General features: G+C 40.6%; 1 protein-coding gene across 14 annotated transcripts; it reads left to right on the plus strand.

The window, feature by feature from the left end:
• The first annotated feature begins 26 nt into the window (after positions 1-26).
• ap3b2 (adaptor related protein complex 3 subunit beta 2) lies at positions 27-26,483 on the plus strand. 14 transcript variants are annotated; one of them, XM_077595602.1, is made up of 28 exons: positions 27-333; positions 5,597-5,672; positions 7,038-7,112; positions 7,292-7,387; positions 8,763-8,923; positions 9,017-9,083; positions 9,162-9,344; positions 9,422-9,454; positions 10,089-10,295; positions 11,432-11,529; positions 11,607-11,661; positions 11,737-11,808; positions 12,678-12,740; positions 12,812-12,944; positions 13,020-13,306; positions 13,380-13,566; positions 14,137-14,267; positions 17,240-17,287; positions 19,728-19,842; positions 19,908-20,091; positions 20,785-20,947; positions 21,582-21,660; positions 21,738-21,847; positions 21,941-22,169; positions 23,154-23,238; positions 23,694-23,791; positions 24,980-25,118; positions 26,040-26,483. In XM_077595602.1, exons 1-28 carry the CDS (start codon positions 221-223, stop codon positions 26,242-26,244), a joined length of 3,492 nt encoding a protein of 1,163 aa, XP_077451728.1. In that variant the 5' UTR covers positions 27-220; the 3' UTR covers positions 26,245-26,483. The 14 variants fall into 14 exon arrangements, with proteins under 14 accessions (XP_077451728.1, XP_077451729.1, XP_077451730.1 ...); XM_077595593.1 differs by lacking the exon at positions 27-333 and adding an exon at positions 2,879-2,962; XM_077595597.1 differs by lacking the exon at positions 27-333 and adding an exon at positions 2,879-2,962 and having other exon boundaries at positions 26,094-26,483.
• The last annotated feature ends 46 nt before the right edge of the window (positions 26,484-26,529 follow it).

Genomic DNA, 26,529 nt, shown 5'->3' on the forward strand with positions numbered 1-26,529 from the left:
TAGTACACTTCCGGGTTTCTCATCACCCGCCCTGGTCACGTGATGTGTGCATCCCCAACCCCCTTTTCCTCGTCGTCTCCGGTTCCAACCATTATCCCCCTCCTCCCAGGGATTACACGGTGCCTGTGCGCCTTTAAACGCCGCGAAACAGCATCTCCACCTGCGCACGAAATCTCGGTCGCCTCGGGGGGGAGGAAGAAGACACTAAAACGCCACCACAATGTCCGCTAGCACGGCCTTCAACGAGGAAAAAGGGGGCTCCTCCAGCGTCGGGGAGCCCGAATATGGTCACGACCCGGCCAGTGGCGGGATTTTCTCCACGGACTACAAAAGGTAAACATACTCAATTTTCGTATTTTTTGTCGTTAAATGCTCCATTTCAAGTACATTTTGGATGTGCAACGGCGTATTGGTGGTGCGGTGGTCGTGATTTGGTTCGCTGTGTGCTAGTGTGACCTTCTGCGTGATTAAAGGTAAACAAGGTGGAAAGATATTAGCTTGAATTGGTCGAAGTGGCGGGTTTACGTGATAAATCTGTCAAATGAGACGTGATAAAAGTCCGGTTAAAAAAGACAACCAGCAGGCCTCGGCTCCATTTTATTCAGCACCAACTCTTTTGGACAGCGCCACCCTTTTCTATTGGCTCATGTACAGGATGCTTTTGCAGGATTGGCCATTGATTTCCATCAGTGTATACCAGGGCTGGTCTACTCCTTTCTTTCCATATCTCCCTCCACCAACACACCTGAATCCAATAATCAGGATCGGTGTCAAGTTTCTGCACAGCTGGTTGATGAGTTGATGATTTGATTTGATTCTGGTGTGGTAGAGGACCGGATTCCGGTTCTCCAGGACTGGAGTTGGCCACCCCTGGTGTATTTCTAGTTTATCTGTATACACTACATACAGATAAACTAGAAATTGCAATTTCTCCCAATATATTATCTGCAGAAATCACAGAAGGTACTTAGTTCACAACCTAAAATTGTGGGAAGTACCATTAATTAGCATATTAACTGAGTGTAAATCAGCAATTCAGGCACTGTTCCACTCGAAACACTTGTATATAAGAATAAAATGTAAAAATTGTTTAGTACGGTGGTTGTTGAGCGTGTGTTTTTGAAGTGGTTGAAAAGTCAAAGTTGGAGTCCTGCTACTCATTTTTAGCAATTGTCAGTTGTTGGCTATTAGTTTTGCGGCAGTTTGACTTTTTGCAGAAATTAAAACACTTTTTGACAAAACATACTTCAGCTTCATAGTTTCAAAGTTAGCATCATGATTAAAATATATCGCTCAAATTATATTTTCTACTTGCTAAATGTTAGGTTTAATGTCTGTATATGCATTTTCCACATTTTTATACTCAGTTTAAACCGTGTATGCACATTTTTTTTCAAATTTAAATTTAAAGACTCAGAAATAAATCTGTACACTTTCATTTGTTAAAAAGGGGACTAGAATCAGGTATTAATTGGTATATTAACTCAGCAATGTTTTTGTTGTCAATAACTGTCAGTGAAGGACTCCATAAATAGGATACTGCAATCCATATTTGTATTCATACCACTGAAACAAAGGGAAAATATCCAAAAACCGTGAAAAAAAAATCACAACAAAAATAGCTCAAAGAGATGGATGATTAAACTGCAACATTTCTTTATTTCCAGTAGAGGGAGATCATTTCCAAGGCTATGAATTCTTTGCCTACCTTTTTATTTTCCTTCCCAGCGGAAGACGATGTCTTTGACACTTGTGTGCTATATTTGCAAGTCATGTGCTGCTTGAAAAATCCATCAAATAACTAGGACACAGTGTGTTGTGCATCCCTGGTACAAGTCAATGTGGGATCTGCAGTATATTTGGATTTGGATTACCATACCTGTCAACCTCTGCCGATAACTGCCCTTATAAATGATTATGATTCCCCTTACAAACCCCCCAAAAACCTTACAAACACCGTACTCGGTGTTTGTAAGGTTTTTGGTATATCTTGATAAGGCAATGTTTTGCCGGATCATTATAGCTTAGCCTTTAGCTGTAAGCTAACTGACTTTCTGACATACCTGATGACGTTGTGAGCTAAAGCGGACTGAGTTTTGGCAGGGCTCATTTTCCTCCTTTCTCGGGGGTGATGGGCGAGAACGCTGAGTCACATTAGATGACGAAAACGCCACATTTTGGAAAAAAAAGCTACAAGGCGTCATTGAAGCGAGGATTGAAGATGAATAATCTGTAGAGGAGAGCGACGATGATGGGGAGTTCAAAGATGCTTTTGTGCGCAATGAGTGAGCGGAAGGCGGGGAGAGGAGAGGCCGGTGGGCCGGCTCTGCAACGACAAACACGTGAATAGCGGGGAGGGGTCGCCTCGGACTCCACGCCCATCCGCGATAAGCATCCTTCTCTCGGATCGGCGGACGGCGGCTGCGAAAAGGAAAAGGCTCCCCCCGGCCGTCGGCTTCGGATTACCCCGTTGCCACGGAGACGTCTTTCCGACGCAGGGAGCGCCGCCTCTGCCGCGACGGCTCGCCGGGTCGCGCCCGCCTGAGATGCTCCCACCAGAGCGTGGATGAGTACTTTTGACGCCCTAGTCGATTCGAGGTGGATATCGGAGAAACTTTGAGGAGGAAACAAAGATGACGGCCATGCAAAAGCTGCTGCAGCTGCCCGTCAACGCCGTCAACATGGTGAAGACGGTGCAGAGTCAGGTGCAGGGCCACGAGGAGGACAAGAGCCCCGTGCTGACCCCCGACGGCGGGCAGCAGACTTGGTATAACGCCCTCAGGCCCGATGAGTTGCGCCACCTTAGAGGAGGGGGAACCGGCGGAGGGGGAACCGGCGGAGGAGGAACCGGCAGAGGGGGAACCGGTGGAGGGGACGGGGGAAGAGACCAGGAGGAGCGAGCGCCGTTGGAGGAAGGTGGTGGCGGCGGCGCTAACGGGAGTTCCCTGAGTCAACCTTTGCGGTAGGATTCCCGCCCCAATCCCGAATGCCATTTCCGTTGGCACGCCATCCATTTCAATTCATTCTTCTATAACTGTCGCCGGCTCCTCCCACTTGGACGCCGAAAAGGGCAGTTGAGGAGTTGGACGTCAATGTTCGATTCTAAAGGCCGACTTGCGACACATTTTGTCTGTTAAATTGTCATTTTGCTAAAGGAGGGGGGGAGAACACTTGGCTCTCGAGCCACATGCGGCTCCCAGTTAAAATGAATGTCGCTCTTTGACAGATGTGTCAAAGTGGCGGCCCGGGGGCCAAATATGGACCGCTGCATCATTTTGTGTGGCCCGGGAAAGTCAATCATGAGTGCCGAATTTGTGTTTTAGGATCAAATTAAAATGAAAAGTATAGATGTATATTAAATTTCCTGATTTTTTTCCCCTTTTAAATCAATAATTGTAATTTTTAATCCATTTTTTCTGTGTTTTTAGTTCAAAAATCATTTTGTAAAATCGAAAAATATATTAAAAAACGCTAAAATAAACATTGTTTTAGTCTATAAAAAACTGAATATTCAGGGCTTTTAATCCAGTTCTTTTGATCCATTTATTTAAAAAAAATCTAAATATTATATCTAAAATGGTCCGGCCCACATGAAATCGAGTTGACGTTAACGCGGCCTTTTTTGCCTTGTTTTATGTTTCTTTTATTTTTATTCTCTCTTGAAACAAATATTAAAATTCATCAGGGCTCGTTAAAAACAGATAATACATTAAGAATAATTTGAGTGTTATGGTTTCAAATTTTTCATGGTATGAAACATTATCGGGACAAATTGCAAACCTACATTTAACTAAACAAGGAGAGGTTCGCCTAAGCAGGCAAATTCAAAGTTACGGCATGGTCCTAATTTCATGTGGGCATTTCTATTGGAGGGTTTTTTTTCTCCAAGTAAGCAGAAACCCAGGGTGCTGCGATTGGTTGAATAATTCAGTGCTGTTTGTAGATCCAAAATGAAAGAAGCGGGATTTGGTGTCCAATTATTTGGACGGAAACCCGAGCCCAGTCTCATTTTCCATCAGGTTTCTTTCCGACGGTGAGATAGATTCACGTTACCAAATTGGATTTGAACCCAGGACCCCAGAGCTGTGAGGCCGACGCGCTAACCACTCAAACCGCCAGCGCGCCATACAACAAATTCATATTTGCGAAAATGAAAGCTGCGCCATCCTTGTTTGAATCGGAAGCTGCCGATTCTTAATTAGTAGGAAGCCTTATATAAATGGCCTTAAGTTGTTTGGGCAGTTATGATGGTTCCATTTTCCAGCAATGAACACTTAAAATGGGAAATTATTTTACTCCACATCTGGTTGCCGTGGAAACTGCTTCCTGGCGAGCGGTTAAATAGGCCTTGTACAGTTTTTTCATACCATTTGTATTTAACACATTGTATTGAATTCAGGGACAAATTACGGAACAGAATTGAATGTACATTTTAATATGAACATGATCTATGATTAGCAGATAATATGAAAAACCCGATTTCAGTCTCGTTAAGGCCACTCCCATTGTTAGCTACAATAGAAATTTCAATACAAATGGTGAAGCAGCACGTGCAGAAAGACCGTATAACTATTTAGAGATATCTAAATTGTAATGTAATGTTTTTTTTTGCTACAAATTTGCTCTATAGTCCAAAAATTACACTACTTGTTTTCCTCTGACAGAAATAACTATAAAAAACTGAAACATTATGTAAGAAGTCTGCACATCATGTTACATTTCTCTTATGCTCTCCCCTCACCAAGCCACGCCCCTTTATGCATCCCTTAAACTCCTCCCTCGGAGAGGCGTAGACATTTTTTTGTCATAAAATATGACATTAAAAAATGTTCCATAGCTCCCTATTTACAAAGACATGTCCAATTAATTTAAAACGTTAAGACACAGGTGTCAAACTGGCGGCCCGGGGGCCAAATCTGGCCCGCCGCATCACTTTGTGTGGCCCGAGAAAGTAAATCATGAGTGCCGACTTTCTGTTTTAGGATCAAATTAAAATGAAGAGTATATATTTATATTAAATTTCCTGATTTTCCCCCCTTTGAAATCAATCAGTGTAATTTTTCAATCCATTTTTTCTGTGTTTTTAGTTCAAAAATCATTTTGTAAAATCGAAAAATATATAAAAAATAGCTAAAATAAACATTGTTTTAGATCTATAAAAAACTGAATATTCAGGACTTTTAATCCAGTTCTTTTAATCCATTTATAAAAAAAAATATCAAAAAAATTATATTTAAAATGGTCCGGCCCACATAAAATCGAGTTGACGTTAATGCGGCCAGCGAACCAACCCGAGTCTGACACCCTTGCGTTAAGGTATCGGTATCAAACTCTGATTGGCCGGCCACATTAATGCCCGCTAAATCTCATGTGGGGCCTGACCAGTTTATTTTTGGCCCACAAAGTTAACTTGCCGGCCGCCATTAACGGCAGTAGACGTCCAATCCGTTGTGTCTGTTCATTGGCCGCTCCCTGACACAATGGATTGGATGTCAATGGCATTGAAAGATGATTTTTTTTCTTTCAATTGCGAATAATTCAATCGATACCACAAGTATACTCACGTCCATTCCTTCTTTGTTTTTTTCCTTCTCAGACACGACGACCTGAAGGAGATGCTGGACAGCAACAAAGACTCGCTGAAGCTGGAAGCCATGAAACGCATCGTCGCCGTGAGTCATCTTCATCTCTGCGGGATGTCATGAGATTTTACGGCGTGATTTTTAATGGCCGACACGCACGGAAGACTTTACCGCGTTAAATGTCCCGGAACTTTGAAGGGACTCACGAAAGAGCAGAAACCGCCATGGCGTAAAACACAGCCACTTTTTAAATATTCATAACGCCGCCATCCCTGCGGGAGCCACTTTGCTAAGCTTCAGCGTGAAGTGATATACCGTATTTTCTCTCATATAAGTCGCCCGCGTGCATAAGAGAAATTAAATCTATTGCCAAGTATACTAGTGGATTTCCTCGCATATAAGCCGCCTCCGCAGCCTTAAAATTGCCTTAAAATCGTTGAATTTTACAATTTCTGGCATATAAGCCGCCTCCGCAGCCTTAAAATTACCTTAAAATCATTGAATCTTACAATTTCTCGCATATAAGCCGCCTCCGCACCCTTGAAATTGCCTTAAAATCGTTGAATCTTACAATTTCTCGCATATAAGCCGCCTCCGTACCCTTAAAGTTGCCTTAAAATCGTTGAATCTTACAATACTGCGCATATAAGCCACCTCCGCACCTTTAAAATTGCCTTAAAATCGTTAACAATTTCTCGCGTATAAGCCGCCTCTGCACCCTTAAAATTGCCTTAAAATCGTTGAATCTTACAATACTGCGCATATAAGCCACCTCCGCACCTTTAAAATTGCCTTAAAATCGTTAACAATTTCTCGCGTATAAGCCGCCTCTGCACCCTTAAAATTGCCTTAAAATCGTTGAATCTTACAATTTCTCGCATATAAGCCGCCTCCGCACCCATAAAATGGTGGAATCTTACAATTTCTCGCGTATAAGCCGCCTCCGCACTCTTAAAATTGCCTTAAAATGGTTGAATCTTACAATTTCTCGCATATAAGCCGCCTCCGCACCCTTAAAATTGCCTTAAAATCTTTGAATCTTACAATTTCTCTCTTATAAGCCCCCCCCCGATTCACAATTTTCACCTCCATATTTATGGTTTTAATAGGCAGTACAAATGTGTTACTTTGAAGGGAAAATCTTAAGAAAAATTATCGCACATGGTATTTCTGAGATACTTTATGAATCAAAATTATTAGGGTCAATATCATAAGAAATTAATTCATCCAGTAATGGTTGTTTTCTTACTGCAAAACTGAAAATAACCAAGTAATAAATGTTAATTTGCAGACATCTACTGGTGACAAAGAGTATAACAACGCTGTAAAGTCTTATAAGCCGTACCCTTGATTCAGTCAGAATTTTTTTTTAGTTACAAATGTGGCTTATATGCGAGAAAATACGGTAGTCCAGCTTTCGTCCAAAATCCCTGGATGTTTGCCTTTTACCTGCAGATGATCGCTCGAGGGAAAAACGCGTCCGACCTCTTCCCTGCCGTGGTGAAAAATGTGGCGTGTAAAAATATTGAGGTAAGCACCATCCCCCCCTTCCACTTTAGCGCTTATCATATTTGGACAGCCTCCTGTGGTTTTGGGGTTTATCTCACCTGAAGGGAAAATATAGCGTTTTCCTCACCATGGGGTTCCTTTCTTTCTCCCTTTACAAGGGAAATAATTGCTTTTTCCTTTGTCTCCTCCCGCGCCGGCAGGTAAAGAAGCTGGTGTATGTTTATTTGGTGCGTTATGCCGAGGAGCAGCAAGACCTGGCGCTGCTCTCCATCTCCACCTTCCAGCGAGGCTTGAAGGTATGCATCGTCAGAAGAAATACAAGAAATATCAGTTATGGATATTTGCACAATCGAATGAGCTCCAAATTAGTAAAGTATATACTGTATATGCTGTGTACTGCAAAACAACACTAAAACCAATTGAAACCATTTATAAGCCAGCTTTAAAAGTACTGGATAGAAAGCCATAAACACACCACTACTGTCAAATATTTAAAAATAACAAACGCCTGAACTGGAACAATGCTGTTAGATATGCAGATTAGATTAGATAACTTTATTCATCCCATGTTTGGGAAATTTCACTGTTACAGTAGCAAGAGGGTGAGAATGCAGAAACAGGAAAGGAATTTTAGACATAAATAGATAGGTAATAAGTAAGTTAATAAATACATGAATAAATATGTAAATCAATAAATAAGCGTGTTGCTGAAATATATATATATATATATATATATATATATATATATATATATATATATTATATATATATATATATACATGCATACATGCATACATGCATACATGCATACATGCATACATGCATACATACATACATACATGCATGTATGTATGCATGCATGCATGCATACATACATACATACATACATACATGCATACATACATGCATACATGCATACATGCATACATACATACATACATACATACATACATACATACATACATACATACATACATACATACATACATACATACATACATACATACATACATACATACATACATACATACATACATACATACACATAGATGTACATACATACATACACATAGATGTACATACATACATACACATAGATGTACATACATACATACACATAGATGTACATACATACATACACATAGATGTACATGTATACATACGGTAGGTCTTAACACTCAGCCATTTGTTTTGTTAAAGAGCCTGACAGCTACATATGTATACATATGGTTGGTCTTAACATTCAGACATTTCTTTGCCACCTTTGTTTACAAAATCTTCCAATACAATGCTCCTCCACCACTGCAAGATTTGGTACAAAAAAAATCCAACACATCAACAAGGGCCGGCTCTAGATGTGACTGTGTAGTTCCCTTCAAAAAGAGTGCTAAATTGGCCAAAACACGTTCTCTCTTCACACCTGGAACTCAATACAATTAGCATACGTGAACTCCCGTCATACAATAATTAACCAATATCCATAAATAAGGCTGACCTATTGAGAAAAAAAGTATTTTAGTTGCACATTATAGTGCGGAATATGTTGTTTTCTGACATTTGATTGCATTTAATAGGTAATCTAATGCTTTTTTAAAATCCCAATTTAGTATATTATATGTTTATCAATGACATTTCCCACTTGACTCTTGTATACCGTACTTCCTTCCTCAGGATCCCAACCAACTCATCCGAGCCAGCGCCCTGCGCGTCCTCTCTAGCATCCGGGTCACCATCATCGTTCCCATCATGATGCTGGCCATCAAGGAGGCCGCTTCGGACATGTCTCCGTACGTTCGCAAAACAGCCGCGCACGCCATCCCTAAACTCTACAGGTAAGCTAGCTTGCGACAGGCCTCATCTTTGCACACAAAATTCCCATTCTTGAGTCCAAAACATTTTTTCCCTTGTTTCCTGTGTGTCCTCAGTCTGGATCCAGAACAGAAGGACCAACTCATTGAAGTCATTGAGAAACTCCTTGCAGACAAAACCACTGTGAGTTGAGTCAAGTCAAGCTAAAAATGGCTTTCATAAAATAAAAATAAAACATCATGTAAAATGAATACTTCACAGCTGGTGGCGGGCAGCGTGGTCATGGCCTTTGAGGAGGTGTGTCCAGAACGGATCGACTTAATCCACAAGAACTACAGGAAGCTGTGCAACCTCCTGATCGACGTGGAGGAGTGGGGTCAGGTGGTTATCATCAACATGCTAACGCGCTACGCCAGGACGCAGTTCCTCAACCCCAACGTCAACGTGAGTCCCGTGAGATCGTGCTCTTTTCTGGAAAATGAAGTTTTAGCCATTTTTATAATGCATATTCTTTTAAACAGCATAATACAGCCAAAAATCCAGGGTTTTGCAAGGTATGTGACTAGAATAGAGAATAGATTCGCCCCTGTATTTGCTAGCCACAGAATTTCCACGTCTAGATGCAAAATAAGTACATTTGAATTGAATTGAATGCTTTTATTGTCATTATAAAAGTACATTGAGATTTAAAGCTTTCACTGGAATGTGCACAAATAACAACAACAAACAGACAAGTAAATAACCAATACATAATAAATAAATAAGTGCAGTCAACATGATAAGTAGTCCCAACATAAATCAGTAAGGAATTGCACAAATAACAACAACAGACAAACAGATACATAATCAATAAATCAATCTATGCTTAGCTAATAGAAAGTGGAGCTAACAACAACATTGATTTATCTAATCTAACATCCTCCGATTCGCTTATCCTCCCACGGTTTGCGGGGGGTGCTGGAGCTCATCTGAGTTAAAACAGTAAGGCCGGAGCCCGAGTTTTAGGTTAACTTGACCATGGACGAGCCTATTTCACTCAAATTTAAAAGGGTAAGTGATATGATGAGGGATATTTAATCACTAAGGCCAGAAATATGGCATTGCTTTGAGTTTGGTTGCTTAGGCTTTAATTAGCGTTTAAATTTCAATTGTAAAAACACCTTTCCTCATTTTCCACTTTCTTCAAAGGAATCCCTGCTGGAGGAGGGCGGAGCTGGCGACAAGACCTTCTACGGCTCGGACGGCAACGATGACGACGACGACGAAGATGGCGAAGAAAAGGAGAAGAAGGCGGAGGTCGCCACCTTGGCCAAGAGGAAGCCATACGTGATGGATCCCGACCATCGGCTGCTGCTGAGGAACACCAAGCCGCTCCTTCAGAGCCGCAACGCAGCAGTCAGTAAAACCTCCTCGCCATCCATTTGCATCATAACTCAAGCGGTCGCGGGGAACGTCATTAGCGGACGTGATTCAATCTTTTCGGTCTCTGGAGGCTACGGCTCAGTTCAGCTTTCTTGTTAACGAGTGCCCTTGAGCATCTTCACGCACATCTTTAAAAGGAAATGTGGCAATTACCAGCAATAATTGTTGCATTTCGCAGACACAAACCGACACATGTCAATGTAGGGCAATGAAACTCTTTCTCTAAGACACAGGTGTCAAAGTGGCGGCCCGGGGGCCAAATCTGGCCCGCCGCATCATTTTGTGCGGCCCGAGTAAGTAAATCATGAATGCCAACTTTCTGTTTTAGGATCAAATTCAAATGATCAATAATTGCAATTTTTGTCCATTTTTTTCTTTTGTGTTTTTAGGTCAAAAAGCATTTTGTGAAATCTAAAAATACAAAATAAAAATATTTTCGGTTTTCCACTTTAATATTGAATATAATTAAAAAAAAATGTTTGCATTTGAAATTAAAAACAAATGATTATTAGATGTTTTCCCTTACTAAGAAAAAAACATTCAAATAAACAGTTTTATATCTATAAAAAAACTGAATATAAGAAATAGTGTCCCTAATCTTTTTGGTACTCCCAGGTTTTGTATTTCAATATAGGCCACACCTACTAAATTCTTTCATTCATTTTCCGGACCGCTCGTTATAAACTAAAATACAAAAAAAAGTTGTATAGACGTCTAGTAGTGACAAAAACATTTAAATTCACAGCAGACAGATGAAAAGACCCACGTGATCGGATATCATGTTAAAAGTGCTGAAACAGTTAAAAAATAAAATAAAATTATTTTGAAAAATTTGAATCCCACTGAAAGTAATATAGAATTTAATTTAAGGTCAAACTAGAAATTTTTATTGGCTGCCACTGAATCTGAATAGTTTAGGAATTAATCGAGTAGTACCGGCTTTCACCACTAAAGGCTGCTATTTACACCCTCATAGAACCATGACCATTCTTTATTCAGGCTGCAAATGTCTCAAAAATATTTTTGCTATCCTCCAGGCCTATAACAGTCCGGGTTTAACTGCTCACATAGTTTTGAAATGCAATATCTCTATGATTCATATGTTTTAGGTAGTCATGGCCGTGGCTCAACTGTACTTCCACCTGGCCCCCAAAGCCGAGGTCGGGGTCATCGCTAAGGCTCTTGTGCGACTTCTGCGCAGTCACAGGTGAGCATTTACGCATTGGAAATTAAGCAGACCTTTTTGTTTTCGTCTCTATTAAACGACCATTGGATTTATTCCAGTGAAGTCCAGTATGTTGTTCTTCAAAATGTGGCCACGATGACCATAAAGAGAAGGGTGAGTTATTCTCAAACGTTTCATATTTGTCTATAAACGAGTGCAAAACTCCAAATCTAACCGTCTTTTCTGCAGGGGATGTTCGAACCATACCTGAAAAGTTTCTACATCCGCTCTACAGACCCGACTCAGATAAAGATCCTTAAGGTGTTTTTTTTATATACAGTGTTCCCTCGCCATTTCACTGTTCGACATTCCTCGGTGTATCGTGGATGTTCTCTATTAATCGTAATTACAGTAATAATGACTACTATCTTACTAAACGTTGACCTGTAGGCCCACAGAAATGTACAGTACCGGTAGAAAAAGTTAGAAAGTGTACAGTACGTCTAAAATATGTAAATACGAGCCTACAATACAGTCATAAAAAGTACTAGCTTGCTAAACGTTTTCCTTGTAGACCCAAAAAATGTACTACATCACGTGGGCCGGACCATTTTAGATATAATATTTAGATTTTTTTAAATAAATGGATTAAATGAACTGGATTAAAGTGCCTGAATATTAATTTTTTATAGATCTAAAACAATGTTTATTTTAGCTTTTTTTATATATTTTTAGATTTTACAAAATGATTTTTGAACTAAAAACACAGAAAAAATGGATTAAAAAATTACAATTATTGATTTAAAAGGGGAAAAATCAGGAAATTTTATATACATCTATACTCTTCATTTTAATTTGATCCTAAAACAGAAAGTCAGCACTCATGATTTACTTTCTCGGGCCGCACAAAATGATGCGGCGGGCCAGATTTGGCCCCCGGGCCGCCACTTTGACACCTGTGTCTTAGGAAGTGTAATGTACAGTGTAGTATATGTCTAAAATTAAATACTAGCCTACGAAACATTTACTAGTAGGCTAAAAAAAATGTATGGTACGGGTATTCATGGAACGGATTAACCACGAAAAGTGAGGGACTACTGGGTTTTTTCTAATGTAAAAAAAACATTACTAGATACTTTTTCAGCCATGTATAAACTACCAATTGATGTAGATTTTCCTATTTTTTACAGCTTGAGGTGCTGACCAATCTTGCCAATGAGACCAACATCTCCACAATTCTCAGAGAGTTTCAGGTACAGTTTTTTAAGCTCAACATAAACCACTAAAAGATAGACAACTTGGTTGTTTTCCCGACTATGGGCAGACCTACATCAAAAGCATGGACAAAGACTTTGTGGCTGCCACCATCCAAGCGATTGGTCGCTGTGCCACCAATATCGGAGAAGTGAGGGATACGTGTCTGAACGGATTGGTGCAGTTGCTATCCAACAGAGACGGTGAGTACCTTGAAGTCTGACAAACACACACATTGGTTGTCACGGAAACAAGATGAGATGTTGGATGGGTCGCAGAATTGGTGGTGGCTGAATCGGTGGTGGTCATCAAGAAGCTCCTCCAGATGCAACCCGAGAAGCACAGTGACATCATCAAACACATGGCTAAGCTAACGGACAACATCCAAGTGCCGATGGCGCGGGCTAGCATCCTGTGGCTAATCGGTGAATATTGCGAGCACGTGCCCAAGATCGCCCCAGATGTCCTCAGGAAGATGGCCAAGTCCTTCACCAACGAAGAAGACATCGTCAAGTTGCAGATCCTGAACCTGGCGGCCAAGCTGTACCTCACCAACTCCAAACAAGTACAATCGAGCCTAATTTGCACGTTTTAAAGGGAATAAATGGCGTCCTCACCTCGTTTCTGTTTACCGACAGACCAAACTTTTGACGCAGTATGTCCTCAATTTGGCCAAGTATGACCAGAACTATGACATCCGTGATCGGGCACGCTTCATTCGCCAGCTCATCGTTCCCACCGAGAAAAGTGGCGCCCTCAGCAAGTACGCCAAGAAGCTCTTCCTGGCCCTCAAGCCTGCGCCCGTTTTGGAGTCTCCATTTAAAGGTACAGAAGCCATTTAAAAGCAGTCGTAGTTTTAACCTGAGCAGTAAGTAGTTTTAGTCTCCAAAACGTTGATGCACTCCGTCACGGCATAAAGAGTGCGTAGTGGATCGTACCTTGTGCGCCATTTAATATACCCCTGCCGTTTAAACTATTAAATGGGGGGTATATTAAACAGCAAAATACGGTAAGTTTTTGGGAAAAAATGATCTTGTCTTCGCCATTTCGGCTCTAATCTGGATTGTTTCTACTATATAAATATAGCGCATCAGCAAGCAATGTACCCAGATAGTCAAAATATAGTAATTTAGTGCATACAAAAGGCTGCAGTAAATGTTAGACTTTTAGGTGAACCCTAAATATGTCAAGATATGTAAATAAATCCTGCGTATGTTTTTTTTATCGCTTAATAAGTGGAATTGCAATAAGGGGAGCGATTGGCCAAGGTTGCCAGATATGCATTTGCTAAAGACGTACGACTGAGACTTTCATCAACAAGACTAAGATTTGAACTTAAAGTGCTACCAAAAACAAACTCCTCATATCTCATTGAGTTTCTCCCTTTTTTTTTAGATCGAGACCACTTCCAGCTGGGCTCGCTGTCCCACCTGCTGAACGCCAAAGCCGGCGGCTACCAGGAGTTACCCGACTGGCCGGAAGCCGCCCCAGATCCCTCCGTGCGCAACGTGGAGGTGAAAGAGTCTGTGCGTGCAGTGGCATTCAGTAACATACCCAGTCAAACCCAATCGGGGGGGGGACGAATGTGGCTCCTGCTTTGGAGCGAGCAAGCTAACGCTGCTAGCGGTGCTCATCCATTCACTTGCTTAGTCATTTCAACCTTGATTGAAATTCATGATTCCATGCAGAAGCTCATTCGCACCCCCTCTTGCTGTCTTGTCACCCATGTTTGAGCCAATAGCACTTGAGCTTCTTACATAGCTGTCAACCTCAGCCAATTGCTCCCTTTATTAATGATTGCAATTCCCCTTATTAAGCAATAAATAAAGTATAAATGCAACGCAACACATATTTACTCACATAGGGTGCACTTAATAGTCTAAAGCACATGTGCCAAAGTGGCGGCCCGAGGGCCAAATCTGGCCCGCCGCATCATTTTGTGTGGCCCGGGAAACCAAATCATGAGTGCTGACTTTCTGTTTTAGGATCAAATTAAAATGAAGATTATAGATGTATATTAAATGTCCTGATTTGCCCCTTTTAAATCAATCATTGTCATTTTTTAATCCATTTTTTTCTGTGTTTTTAGTTCAAAAATCATTTTGTAAAATCTAAAAATATATTCAAAAAGCTAAAATAAACATTGTTTTAGATCTATAAAAAACGGAATATTCAGGGCTTTTAATCCAGTTCTTTTAATCCATTTATATAAAAAAAATCTAAATATTATATCTAAAATGGTCCGGCCCACGTGAAATCAAGTTGACGTTAAAGCAGCCCACGAACCAACCAGAGTCTGACACCCCTGGTCTAAAGTTTTCTCCAAAGTGGACAGGGTGACCAATCAGAATGCACTAAATTCAAGATTCTGTAGATGTCGCTGTAGGACGCTCACAGTTTGACTGTCTGCTGACACGCTATATTTATATAATAAAAAAGCGCATATCATGCTTAAAGCTTAACAATATTAGCAGTCGACGATGATGTTTTCATCTGCTACCAGTGACCGAGACGATCCGGATTAGAGCCGAAATGGGTAAAACCAGATCGGTTTTACAAAAAACGTACTTACCAAAAAATCCAGTACAAAAGTTGTTATATGGCGTACACAATTTGAAATGGACAAAAAACGGGAAAAACTTATAAGTTGACAGGTATGTAGGTACTTGATTTTTTCTTTCAAGCTAACATTGGAAAATGCTAGCTTGTTGCTATAACTCCTAAATCAGTGCTATTGATTGCTCATAAGGGATGAAGTGTTTACAAATCAAAACTTGAGCACCTCCGCTTTTGATCAAAATCAAGATGCCATCCATTGAAAGCACAAAAACTTGATTTTGAATTGAAGGATGGTGAGCAAGTTTCGGTTCATGTTGTCATGTTCGTTTTATTTAACTAATGATGCCATGATTATGTACCATTGACGGTGATATATTTTGACCAGCACATCCCTCACAGTCCAATAGGCTTGAACATCTATCAAATTTAGTGCCGGTTAATTAGTGAAAAGAGGAGATTAAAATATATAAAAATAATAAAGTGAAATTTGGCTACTTTTTCCAAAAGCGCTAAAGCTAAAGATTCAACGATCGATTGGCCGATGTTGTAAATTTTGCTGGATCGCTAAAAATAGAGCCGATTTTGTCAATTTTTTGTTTAATACGAGCTTATATTTTATCTCGTCTTGAATATTTTCAGACTATCATAATATCTATCACTCTCTGAAATATGTTTAGGCCTTTCATATCGTTTTTTTGCGCCCGCTATTTGCCCTCATGACTCCTTTGCGAATGAATTCAGTCAGATAAAACCCGTCAAGTGAAAACTTTACAAACGACGACATAGTTTTTACAACAAAACAAAGTGGAGGAAAACCCGTTAGGTGAAAACTTTACAAACAACAACATCGTTTTTACAATAAAACAAGGTGGAGGAAAACCCGTTAGGTGAAAACTTTACAAACGACAACATAGTCTTTACAACAAAACAAGGTGGAGGAAAACCTGTTAAGTGAAAACTTTACAAACGACAACATAGTTTTTACAACAAAACAAGGTGGAGGGAAACCCGTTAAGTGACAACTTTACAAACGACAACATAGTCTTGACAACAAAACAAGGTGGAGGAAAACCCGTTAAGTGAAAACTTTACATACGACAACATAGTTTTTACAACAAAACAAGGTGGAGGAAATTCTTGTTATTGTTCATGGAAAAAAAACGTGAGCAAAAATCCAAATCGTCAGATTCGCTTTTTTTTTTTTTAAATCACTAATTGGTGATTACGAAGAAGGGGGAGGAGCCTTTCTAATCTACTCTTCCACCCCATTCTTAGACTGAGGATGTGATAACAACTGGCGAGGGGAGAATCGGTCTGCTTGGAGACTGGCGAGAGGTTGGCTTTGGTTTGGGAGTGCGTTTGCTTTGACTATTCTGTCCCTTCTACACTTTATTTTGAAAAATTCTGTTCACCCGATGGACAACAAAGAAGGGACAATTTATAGTATATTCATTTTCCGTATCGCTAATCCTTACAAGGTTCAGTTCCAATTTTTTTTTTTTTATCAGAGCAACATTTTTTTTCACCCCAAAAATCAACATTGAGTCTAAAAATGAGATTTAAAAAGTTGACCATTTTTAATATTTCCTCCTCCTCCTCTGATTTGTTTCTGCATGCCTTTTTTGGATGTGATTTTCCATTTTTGGATTGCTACCTGTCTTTTCCGAACAATCTCATTGTTATGGGCGCCATCTTGAAAACGTCCCATCCGAAACGCCAATGCGAAACCATCATTTCCATTTTTGGGGGTCGTCCGTTCCACTTTCGATCGCCTTCCATCGCCCAGTGGAGCCATTGGAGAACATTTTCTAGAACCACAAACCTTCCTGTGCTTTTTTTGTCTCCTGATGTTTTCTTATTTTATCTTAATTTTCTTCTCTCAAATCTCCATCCCCATCTTTCTTTTCTCCCCCCCTCCATCACCCCCCCCCCCCCCCAGTCTTGCCAGGTATTTTCGCTGCTTGAGCGAGTCACAACGTTGACCAGCGTGAGTCAGTTAGCGCCCTCTCGAAGCAGCTTCCGATAACCCTGACGCCCCGCCCCCCACCCAGACCCCCGCTCCTCGCTCCTCGCTGTTCTGTGCTTGTAGTTGCGCCCTATAAAAACACAATAAAGCCCCGCCCCTTGCCCCGCCCCTTGCCCCGCCCCCTCTTTCCTCAGTGTCTGCCATTACGTCAGTGTTTCCCAACCTTTTTTTAAAGCTACGGCACACTTGTTGCATTGAAAAAAATCTCAAGGCACATTACTAGCTGAAAATCCTCTAATTTAAAACTATGTTGCCTATATTAACATAATAAAGCCGTTCTCATCAAAGTTTCATCATACCTGTCAACCTCTGCCGATAACTGCCCTTATAAATGATTATGATTCCCCTTACAAACCCCCCAAAAACCTTACAAACACCGTACGACGAGTCGTACGGTGTTTGTAAGGTTTTTGGGGGGTTTGTAAGGGGAATCATAATCATTTATAAGGGCAGTTATCGGCAGAGGTTGACAGGTATGTTTAATTAACAGGAATTAAATAATCCCCACCAAATTATTCCATTTTTTTTTTTCAGACCGATCTAACGTCATTAAAAATCTTCTAATTTAAAACTATGTCACCTATATTAACATTATATAGTCATTCTCATCAACGTTTTATTAACAGGAATTAAATTATCCCCATCAAATGATTCCAAAATCTATTATGTTTAATCTATTATCTATAATGTTTTTTAAACTTATTTTTTAATTTTGGACTTTTTTCTCCCAATATAACGCAAAAATTAATGTGCTCTTTTACGTTGCCAAAAGTGGATGCCCCTGAAACCAAACAACTTCCGTTTCACGTACCGTAAAAACTGTAAAATGACGTAAATCTTGTAATATTACGACATTTTTTTTCTTTCCAATATTACTTGAAGCAGCTAACATTACGAGAAAAGCCGTTTTTTGTTCGCACAGATTTGACGTCGACAAAAGTTGAAATTTGGAAAACCAAAACCTGTGTACTTGACATAAAAATCGGCAAAAAAAAAAGACTTTAATCTATGGATTCATATTTTAATTTGAATCTGGCACACTGGTTGGGAAACACTGCATTAGAGAAGTGATTCTTTTAGAGAGGCTCTCTTGGGGGAGGAGCTTCTGTGTGTTCGTCTGATCGTTAGTGGCGGGCGGATCCACCTGAAACCAATTAATCTTAATGACATCAATCCATGTGTGAGATGGAAAATGGAGCTGCTGAGAATTAGAGTGGGATAACATCTTTTTTTCATTAAGGCTGCAATAATATGTGGGAGCTTTAAGCAAAATTAGGTCATTTGGAAGACCGATAAAAGACTAATAAAAAGACTACTGTGACAATGAAATTTTTCAAATATGGGATGAATAAAGTAATCTAATCTAATCCAATCTAATATAATCTGAAGATTTCAACTATGTTTTCCCTCGAATATCGCGGCTTCAATACATCGCAGATTTTTTTCTGCGAAAATTCTTTTTTTTTATTAATAATTTTTTAAAATTTCATCAATATGTAAATATCCACGCTGAAACTAGCAAGCGGAAGCCACTCCCATTTCCTCCGCTTGCTACTAGGACTCAGCACTGAAGTAATCTATATATATATATATATATATATATATATATATATATATATATATATATATATGTATATATAATGTATATATGTGTGTATTTATGTGTGTATATATATATATATATATATATATATATATATATATATATATATATATATATAATACCTGTCAACCTCTGCCGATAACTGCCCTTATAAATGATTATGATTCCCCTTACAAACCCCCAAAAAACCTTACAAACACCGTACGACTCGTACGGTGTTTGTAAGGTTTTTTGGGGGTTTGTAAGGGGAATCATAATCATTTATAAGGGCAGTTATCGGCAGAGGTTGACAGGTATGATATATATATATATATATATATATATATATATATATATATATATATATATATATACATACACACACATAAATACACACATATATACATTATATATATACACACATATATATATATATTTTAAATATTGTTTATCGCGTTTATCTGGTCTACACTAACCGCGATAATCGAGGGATTACTGTATCCAAGTGACCTGCGACCAATCCAGGGTTGACCCCGCCTTTAAACCAGTCGCTCGCTTATTGCACCACTGCACAAAAAACGAGTCACTCCCGAAGACATCACTTCTCTTAATGGAACTGCTTACTTGCGTTTAAAAAAAAAAAAAAAAAAATACATATTTTTTTGAAGTTATGAAGTAACTGGCCTGGTGCTTGCATCCATCTCGACAAACACTCAGGGTTGACTTTTGTCGCGCTTCCGTTTCCGTTGTCAGTCGGCGTCGCCCGCCGTTTCCGTTTCCGAAACGGCGCCCTGACGATTTTTCCTCGCCGTCCATCAGGTACCCGAATGGACCAAGTGCAGCAGCCGGGAGAAGAGGAAGGAGAAAAAAGTGGAGAAGCCTTTCTACTCCGATTCCGAGGGCGAGTCCGGCCCGACGGAATCCGCCGACAGCGGTACGTCCCGTACGCCTTTTCGCCCAAACGTACGCGGGCGACCAACGGCGGCCGCTCTCGCGCAGAGTCGTACTCCTCGGGCGGTTCCGAAAGCGGGAGCGCCGCCGAAAGCGCCTCCGGATCCGAGAGCGACGAGAGCGAAGAGGCCTCCGAGTCGGAGGACCAGGAGGACCGGGAGGACCGGGAGGACCGAGAAGACCGCAAGAACAAGAAGAAAGAGTTTGAGAAGCCAGCGCCAGAAAGCCAAAGGTTAGACCAGGGGTCGGGAACCTTTTTGACAGAGAGATCCATAAACAATTCATATTTTCTAATGTTATTTCTTGAGAGCCATTCTCAGAATTGAAAAGTAAAAATACATGAAAAGTGTTTTTTTTTTTTTTGTCATTTCACCACTTTTAAAGTACCAAAAGTCTCAGAATTCTTTTGACAACATTGTTATGCTGTTGCTAATAAATCAGTATCAATGATATCACATACCTGTCCACCTCTGCCGATAACTGCCCTTATAAATGATTATGATTCCCCTTACAAACCCCCCAAAAACCTTACAAACACCGTACGACTCGTCGTACGGTGTTTGTAAGGTTTTTGGGGGGTTTGTAAGGGGAATCATAATCATTTATAAGGGCAGTTATCGGCAGAGGTTGACAGGTATGATATCATGCATGCAGAAGAGTAATAAAAAACACAATTATGATTAAAGTGGTGGTAGAGGTAGTGTCAACGCCAAAGTGACGCTCATATTAGTGCGTTTGGGACTCAGCTCTCTCACCAGTGATTTCCATATTTTACCTCACAGGTTAGTGGAGAGCCATATGCACCCATGGAAAGAGCCACATATGGCTCCCGAGCCATAGGTTCCCTACCCCTGGGTTAGACGGACATCTGGTCTTCGGGCCTTTTCGTCCAATTGAAGTTAACGAGCGTGAACTTTTCCTTCAGTGAACCGAGCAGCGACGAGGAAGACGCCAAGAGGAGCAGAAAGAGCAAACGGCAAAAGAGCCATTCGGAATCGGACTCGGAGGAAGACGAGGACAGCGATTCCGACAGCAGCCCGTCGGAATCGCAAGATTCCGAGTCGGAGGTCGACGTCAAAAAGAAAAAGGTGCTGAATAATAAAATACAGTCGTACCTCTACTTACGGAATTCATTGGTTCCAAGACTGACTTGAAAATTTCGTAAGTAGAGGTGTACTTTATATGTAAATTCTGTCATTCGTTCAACGGTCCTCACATAACTACCAACCAGCCATGCATAATTACGATACCACTTGAAGGCAGCATTACGTATCGAAATACATCCGGGTGTTCCAAGGAAGAATTAGATAAAAAAAAGAGAATATTTGGAGACTCGGATAGGTAAAATAGAATAATAAAACATTAATAATTTTAATGTTTGATATTTTACAGCAGCATATACCCTTCAAAATTGGTCAAAGTGTCTCAATTGTTTATGAAAGATGTGAGGAAACACACAAATCTGAGAAAATCATAAGGAATGTAATTATTAATGTCATAAATTAAATAAGGCATATGAAAATGTGACCTGCGCCGCTGAAATCTCTCCACAGCCGTTATAGATGTAAGACCTGTGTTTGTCCGCCAGATGGTGGCAAAAACCCGTTTTATGAGGGCCAAAAGCCGTCCATTTTGTAGTACATTTTAGACTTTTACGTGTGCCCTATTTGTGTGTGTTTGAAAATATGTGCCACGTTGCATTTGTACAATTTTTTTTTATAGCTCGTCCAATCGAAAGCTCCGTTCAAACCCGCGACCAAAGAGAGCAAGAAAGAAATGTCACTGCTGGACCTTGACGACTGTGAGCTTTTTTTTTCGCCGTCTCATTTCTGCCACTCAGTCCATAAACATAACACAATCCGCACTTTTCCCTCCCAGTCGAACCCGCCCCTTCGCCTCAAGCCACGCCCCTCAACTCCTTCCTATCCAGCAGCCTGGTCGCCGACCTGGAAGGTTTATCTTTGTCCGATAACGTCCTCTCACCCACGGTAAGCGCCTGTTGTCGATGGGTTGTCCGAGCCAAATGAATAAAACGATGAATATGTTCATTAATATCCCTTTATTAAATCAATCCAAATCAGGCTATCTCGCCGTCTGGCGCGCAGAAGAGCATCGAACTCCTGCACCGCATTACCGGCGAGGGCCTGTCGGTGGAGTATTGCTTCAGCCGCCAGACGTTCGGCCCCGACCCCAAAATGGTGGCCGTGCAGGTGCACTTTGCTAACAGCGCCGCCGTAGATGCTAAGAATTTGCACATGGAGGACGTCAAGCTTCAGTCCGGCATGCGGGTTCAAGAGTTCCAGGAGATTGGTGAGTCAAGCACCCTCATTTTTGGGGATTGGAGGATGTTACCCCAATATCGATTTTGCGCATTATAGTCCAGGGCGGCTTATTTTTGAATTTTTACTGGAAAATGGTCTGAATTAGACGTGTTAGCGTGTTGGCCTCACAGTCCTGGGGTCGAGGGTTTGATCCCAGGTGGGTTCTGAGACGTTTTCGTGCCGCCTCCGTAGTTTGTTACGTTTTGAATCCTAATTTGAGTTGTATTTATTTATTTAATAAAGGGACAGTACATAATTATGGTCATATACAAATTCATCTTGGGCGGCCCGGTGGATGAGTGGTTAGCGCGTTGGGCTCACATTGGGGTACCTGAGTTCAAATGCATGTTCTCCCCGGGCCTGCTTGGGTTTTCTCGGGGTACTCCGGTTTCCTGCCACATTCCAAAAACATGCATGGTAGGCTGATTGGACACTCTAAATCACAGGTGTCAAAGTGGCGGCCTGGGGGCCAAATCTGGCCCGCTGCATCATTTTGTGCGGCCCGGGAAAGTAAATCATGAGTGCCGACTCTCTGTTTTAGGATCAAATTAAAATGAGGAGTATAGATGTATATTTCCTGATTTTTCCGCCTTTTAAATCAATAATTGCAATTTTTTAATCCATTTTTTCTGTGTTTTTAGTTCAAAAATCATTATGTAAAATCTAAAAATATATATAAAAAAACTAAAATAAACATTGCTTTAGATCTATAAAAAAAACGGAATATTCAGGGCTTTTAATCCAGTTCTTTTAATCCATTTATTAAAAATATCGAAATATTTTATCTAAAATGGTCTGGCCCACGTGAAATGAAGTTGATGTTAAAGCGGCCCGCGAACCAACCCGAGTCTGACACCCTTGCTCTAAATTGTCCCTACGTATGAGAGTGAGCGTGAATGGTTGTTTGTCTCCTTGTGCCCTGCGATTGGCTGGCCACCAATTCAGGGTGTTTTTTTACGCTTCCTGTCTTCAGAGCTGCTTCCTGCGGGTGAGACGGCCACCGCCGTGATGGGAATCGACTTCTGCGACTCCACACAAGCCGCAAACTTCCAGCTGTGGTAAGAATAATCAGACCCAATTTTACACTTTTTAAGGCACAAAATGTCCGTTTCATTTTGACTGGGGGATTTGCTGCCAGCCGTCCGAGTTCTGATTAATTGGACTTTTAGCACCCTCAACTGCTCTAAACAATGACAATTTGCGGTCAGTCCCAGTTTAAATGAACTCCTCCCAGTTTAAATGAACTGGACATCTATCATTGTGAAATTTATCCGATGAGTTACCAGTAAATGTTGTCTTATTTAAATCACTCCATCTAGTGGTAAGGCTGAGAAGTGCAATGTAAGCTGAATTTAAGCTTCTTTTGAAGCTGATATTCTAATTTTCAGCCGTAATTGTAACAACACTTCTATAATGGTTTAAAGTCAAGATTCAAGCCTCATGTTCACGTCAATCAAATTGAATTTTAAAAGGCCGGCGCTAAGCTAAGCTAACGAACTGTTTACTTTGGCAGCACTCACAGCAGGAAGTTCTTTGTATCCATCCAGCCACCCGTCGGAGAGTTGATGAAACCCGTTTTCATGACGGAGAACGAATTTAAAAAAGAGCAAGGTGAGTGATAAAATAACACGGAAAGGGGCGGGGCATCCTCCCCCCAAAAATATCTTGACTTGCTCCATTCCATGATGCCAAAATATGATGAGCACCTTACTAGCATCCGTCCTAAAATATCACCAAATCTAACTAACATGTTGCTAAACATGCCCTTTGCTGTCCTCAAAAGAGACGCTTTCACAGCGTCTAGGTAAGTTGTACTCCGTCTAGCCCCTCCCCTCACTCCCAAAAGACCCCACCCCTATTTGATACCTTGATGCTTCACCCATCGTATTGCATTTATTTTCACCCCCTCGACAGTAGCAAGTTGGTTTAATTTGCCAGCAAGTGTTTTGGAATGCTCAGGTCTCCGAAACTAGCTTTTTGTTGTTTTTCTTGGCGGGGACACTCACAAAAAATGCGACTCCTCCGTTACCCGTGGACGGATTTGAATGAAATTTGGGAGGGACACTTGAGAGAAATATACGCATCGATCCTTGGAATTATTTTTTTGTCTCAGGGCTGAATAATAGATTAATCAATTGCCAAATTAAAATTGCTACTTTGTTGTTTCAGGATGGATCATAATGAAATCCGGTCAAGTCCAGGGATGAATTTTCATTTTCAGAGCCTAATTTTCCTTTTCTTGGCTTAGTGTTAATTGATTCCAATAATGATTTGCTTTATTATTGCTTGTAATGTGCAAGTTAGCCAGTAGAGGACATAATTCATTTTTTTTTTGCTAGAAAGAATATTTTATTAATGTGCCAGTAAATCCTTTTATTTTAGTTTTTCACTTTAATATTTAGCGATTTAATGCTAGCTACTTCATGTTAATTATACAACAAAAAACTGGTTGAAGATTGACTATGGATGATCCACTTAATGTTGCGTTTAATGACACTCGACTAAAGTGACTAGCTTACAAATTAGCAGGTGCTGACGCCAACTTTTTTCTGATGCGGGGGTGAACTAAAAATTTCAGGGTGCTCATCACCTGCTGACTAAAACAAACGGTGCTTACCCGGCCTTCCTCCCAAAAACTCTCCACACCTGTAGAACTGTACAATTCTATAGACCTTTTGATCACGCCGTTACACATATACTATTTCCAATTTTTATCATCGTTGGCCTGATGAAAAGGTCTATTTTGCGGAGACCGACCTGCATGTTTTGGTCCGAAACTGATCCGTCGCTCGCCAACAGGGCAACTGATGGGCATGAACGAGATCACGGAGAAGCTGACGCTGGACGCCAATTGTCGCGACGAGCACGCCATCGTTCAGAGGGTGACGGCGGCCGCCAATCTCAGCAGGGTGCCGTGCGGTTCTGACAAGGAGTGCAGGTAAGCAAAAATGACAGCAAATGAAATGCATGTGAGTCTCCCCGGGCTTGCGTGGTTTTTCTCCGGGTACTTTGGTTTACTCCCACATCCGAAAAACGGGCATGCTAGGCTAATTGTAGGCTAAATTGCTTAACCCTAGCTTGTCCTTTGTCTCCTTGTGTCCTGCGATTGGCTGCCCACCAATTCAGGGTGTTAGCTGGGATAGGCTCCAGCACCACCTGCGTACATTGTGAGGATAAGCGCTTCAGAAAATGAATGATTTAATCTGTTTGGGATAGTTTCCATGGGTTTATTCATTAAAACTAAATTAGTGTTTTTTATGTATGAGGTGCACATCAATGAATGAACGTATTTATTTTTTAATGTATAGGGCGCAAATTATTACAAGCACAATTAGTCAATTGATAAATTTTGTATGAATGTTTATCTTGTAACATTGTAATTGTTTGATTTATTTGAATAAGCAGCAGAAGAAGATGATTTGCAAATGTATTTTTTTTAGAGAATGGGAGTTAATCAAAGGTGATGAAGTGAGCTATTTTGGTTGGGATTTTCCTGACTTTTTTGAGGGAGCTGGATATTTTCTATTTTCTGTAAATTAAAATATGGATTGCATTGATTGGTGGCAATTCAATTGAGGTCAAACCAGGTAAAAATACAATAACTTACGCAGTAATAAAACAAGTGTTAGTCAAACCATATCCAACAATGCTTTAAAACTAAGGGATAAGAAAGGTAACTGAGGGGTTTCCAGCACGTGTACATCATGACCTCTACTGCCCCCTGCTGATATAAAACATAAATCTACGTGTACATTGTTGATTTCATTTAAAACTGGTGTTGTTTTTTTGACAACTTTTTTTACATCTTTAAATTCCCTCCATTTTCTTGACTCTGCCGACTTTGGCGTTTTGACTTCAGTCCTCCGCTTCCACTTCCTCTTCCCGTTTCTCCACTTCCCGTTCCCACGCACAGGTTCGCCGGGAGGACGGCGAGCGGCGGCAGCCTGGTTCTGGTCAGCGTGACCACCAAAGAGGACGGCGCCGCCCACTTGACGCTCAACTGCGACAAGATGCTGATCGGGACCATGTTGGTCAAAGACGTCCTGCTAGCGCTCACTCAGTAGCCTTTTTTTCCATTTCATATTAATATTCCCCCCCCAAAAAACATATTCCGTGTATTGTAAGTTAAATAATTAAGTGAAAATTGTGACCTTTTTTACCTAATTTTGGTTCATCAATCCCAACCCTATTAGTCATAAAAATATTTATTGATTTAGAAAACAAATCACATTCCACAACCTGACTTTTATGCTGTTTTTTTGTCTGTTGGTGAATGTAAAATATATTTTACCAAAGCAGGTAATTACGTTTTTTTTAAATTATTGTGCTTGCTGCTTGACTCTTAAAAA

Source organism: Stigmatopora argus, chromosome 3 (genome assembly GCF_051989625.1).
Source record: "Stigmatopora argus isolate UIUO_Sarg chromosome 3, RoL_Sarg_1.0, whole genome shotgun sequence".
Classification (NCBI taxonomy): Eukaryota; Metazoa; Chordata; class Actinopteri; order Syngnathiformes; family Syngnathidae; genus Stigmatopora; species Stigmatopora argus.

What these genes read in the sequence shown, in the direction of transcription:
- ap3b2 (XM_077595602.1), top strand. Translation starts at nt 221, where the DNA reads ATGTCCGCTAGCACGGCCTTCAACGAGGAAAAAGGGGGCTCCTCCAGC. An exon ending in TTCTCCACGGACTACAAAAG is followed by an intron (nt 334 to 5,596) that starts GTAAACATACTC and finishes TTTCCTTCTCAG; the next exon opens with ACACGACGACCTGAAGGAGA. An exon ending in CGATGACCATAAAGAGAAGG is followed by an intron (nt 11,662 to 11,736) that starts GTGAGTTATTCT and finishes TCTTTTCTGCAG; the next exon opens with GGGATGTTCGAACCATACCT.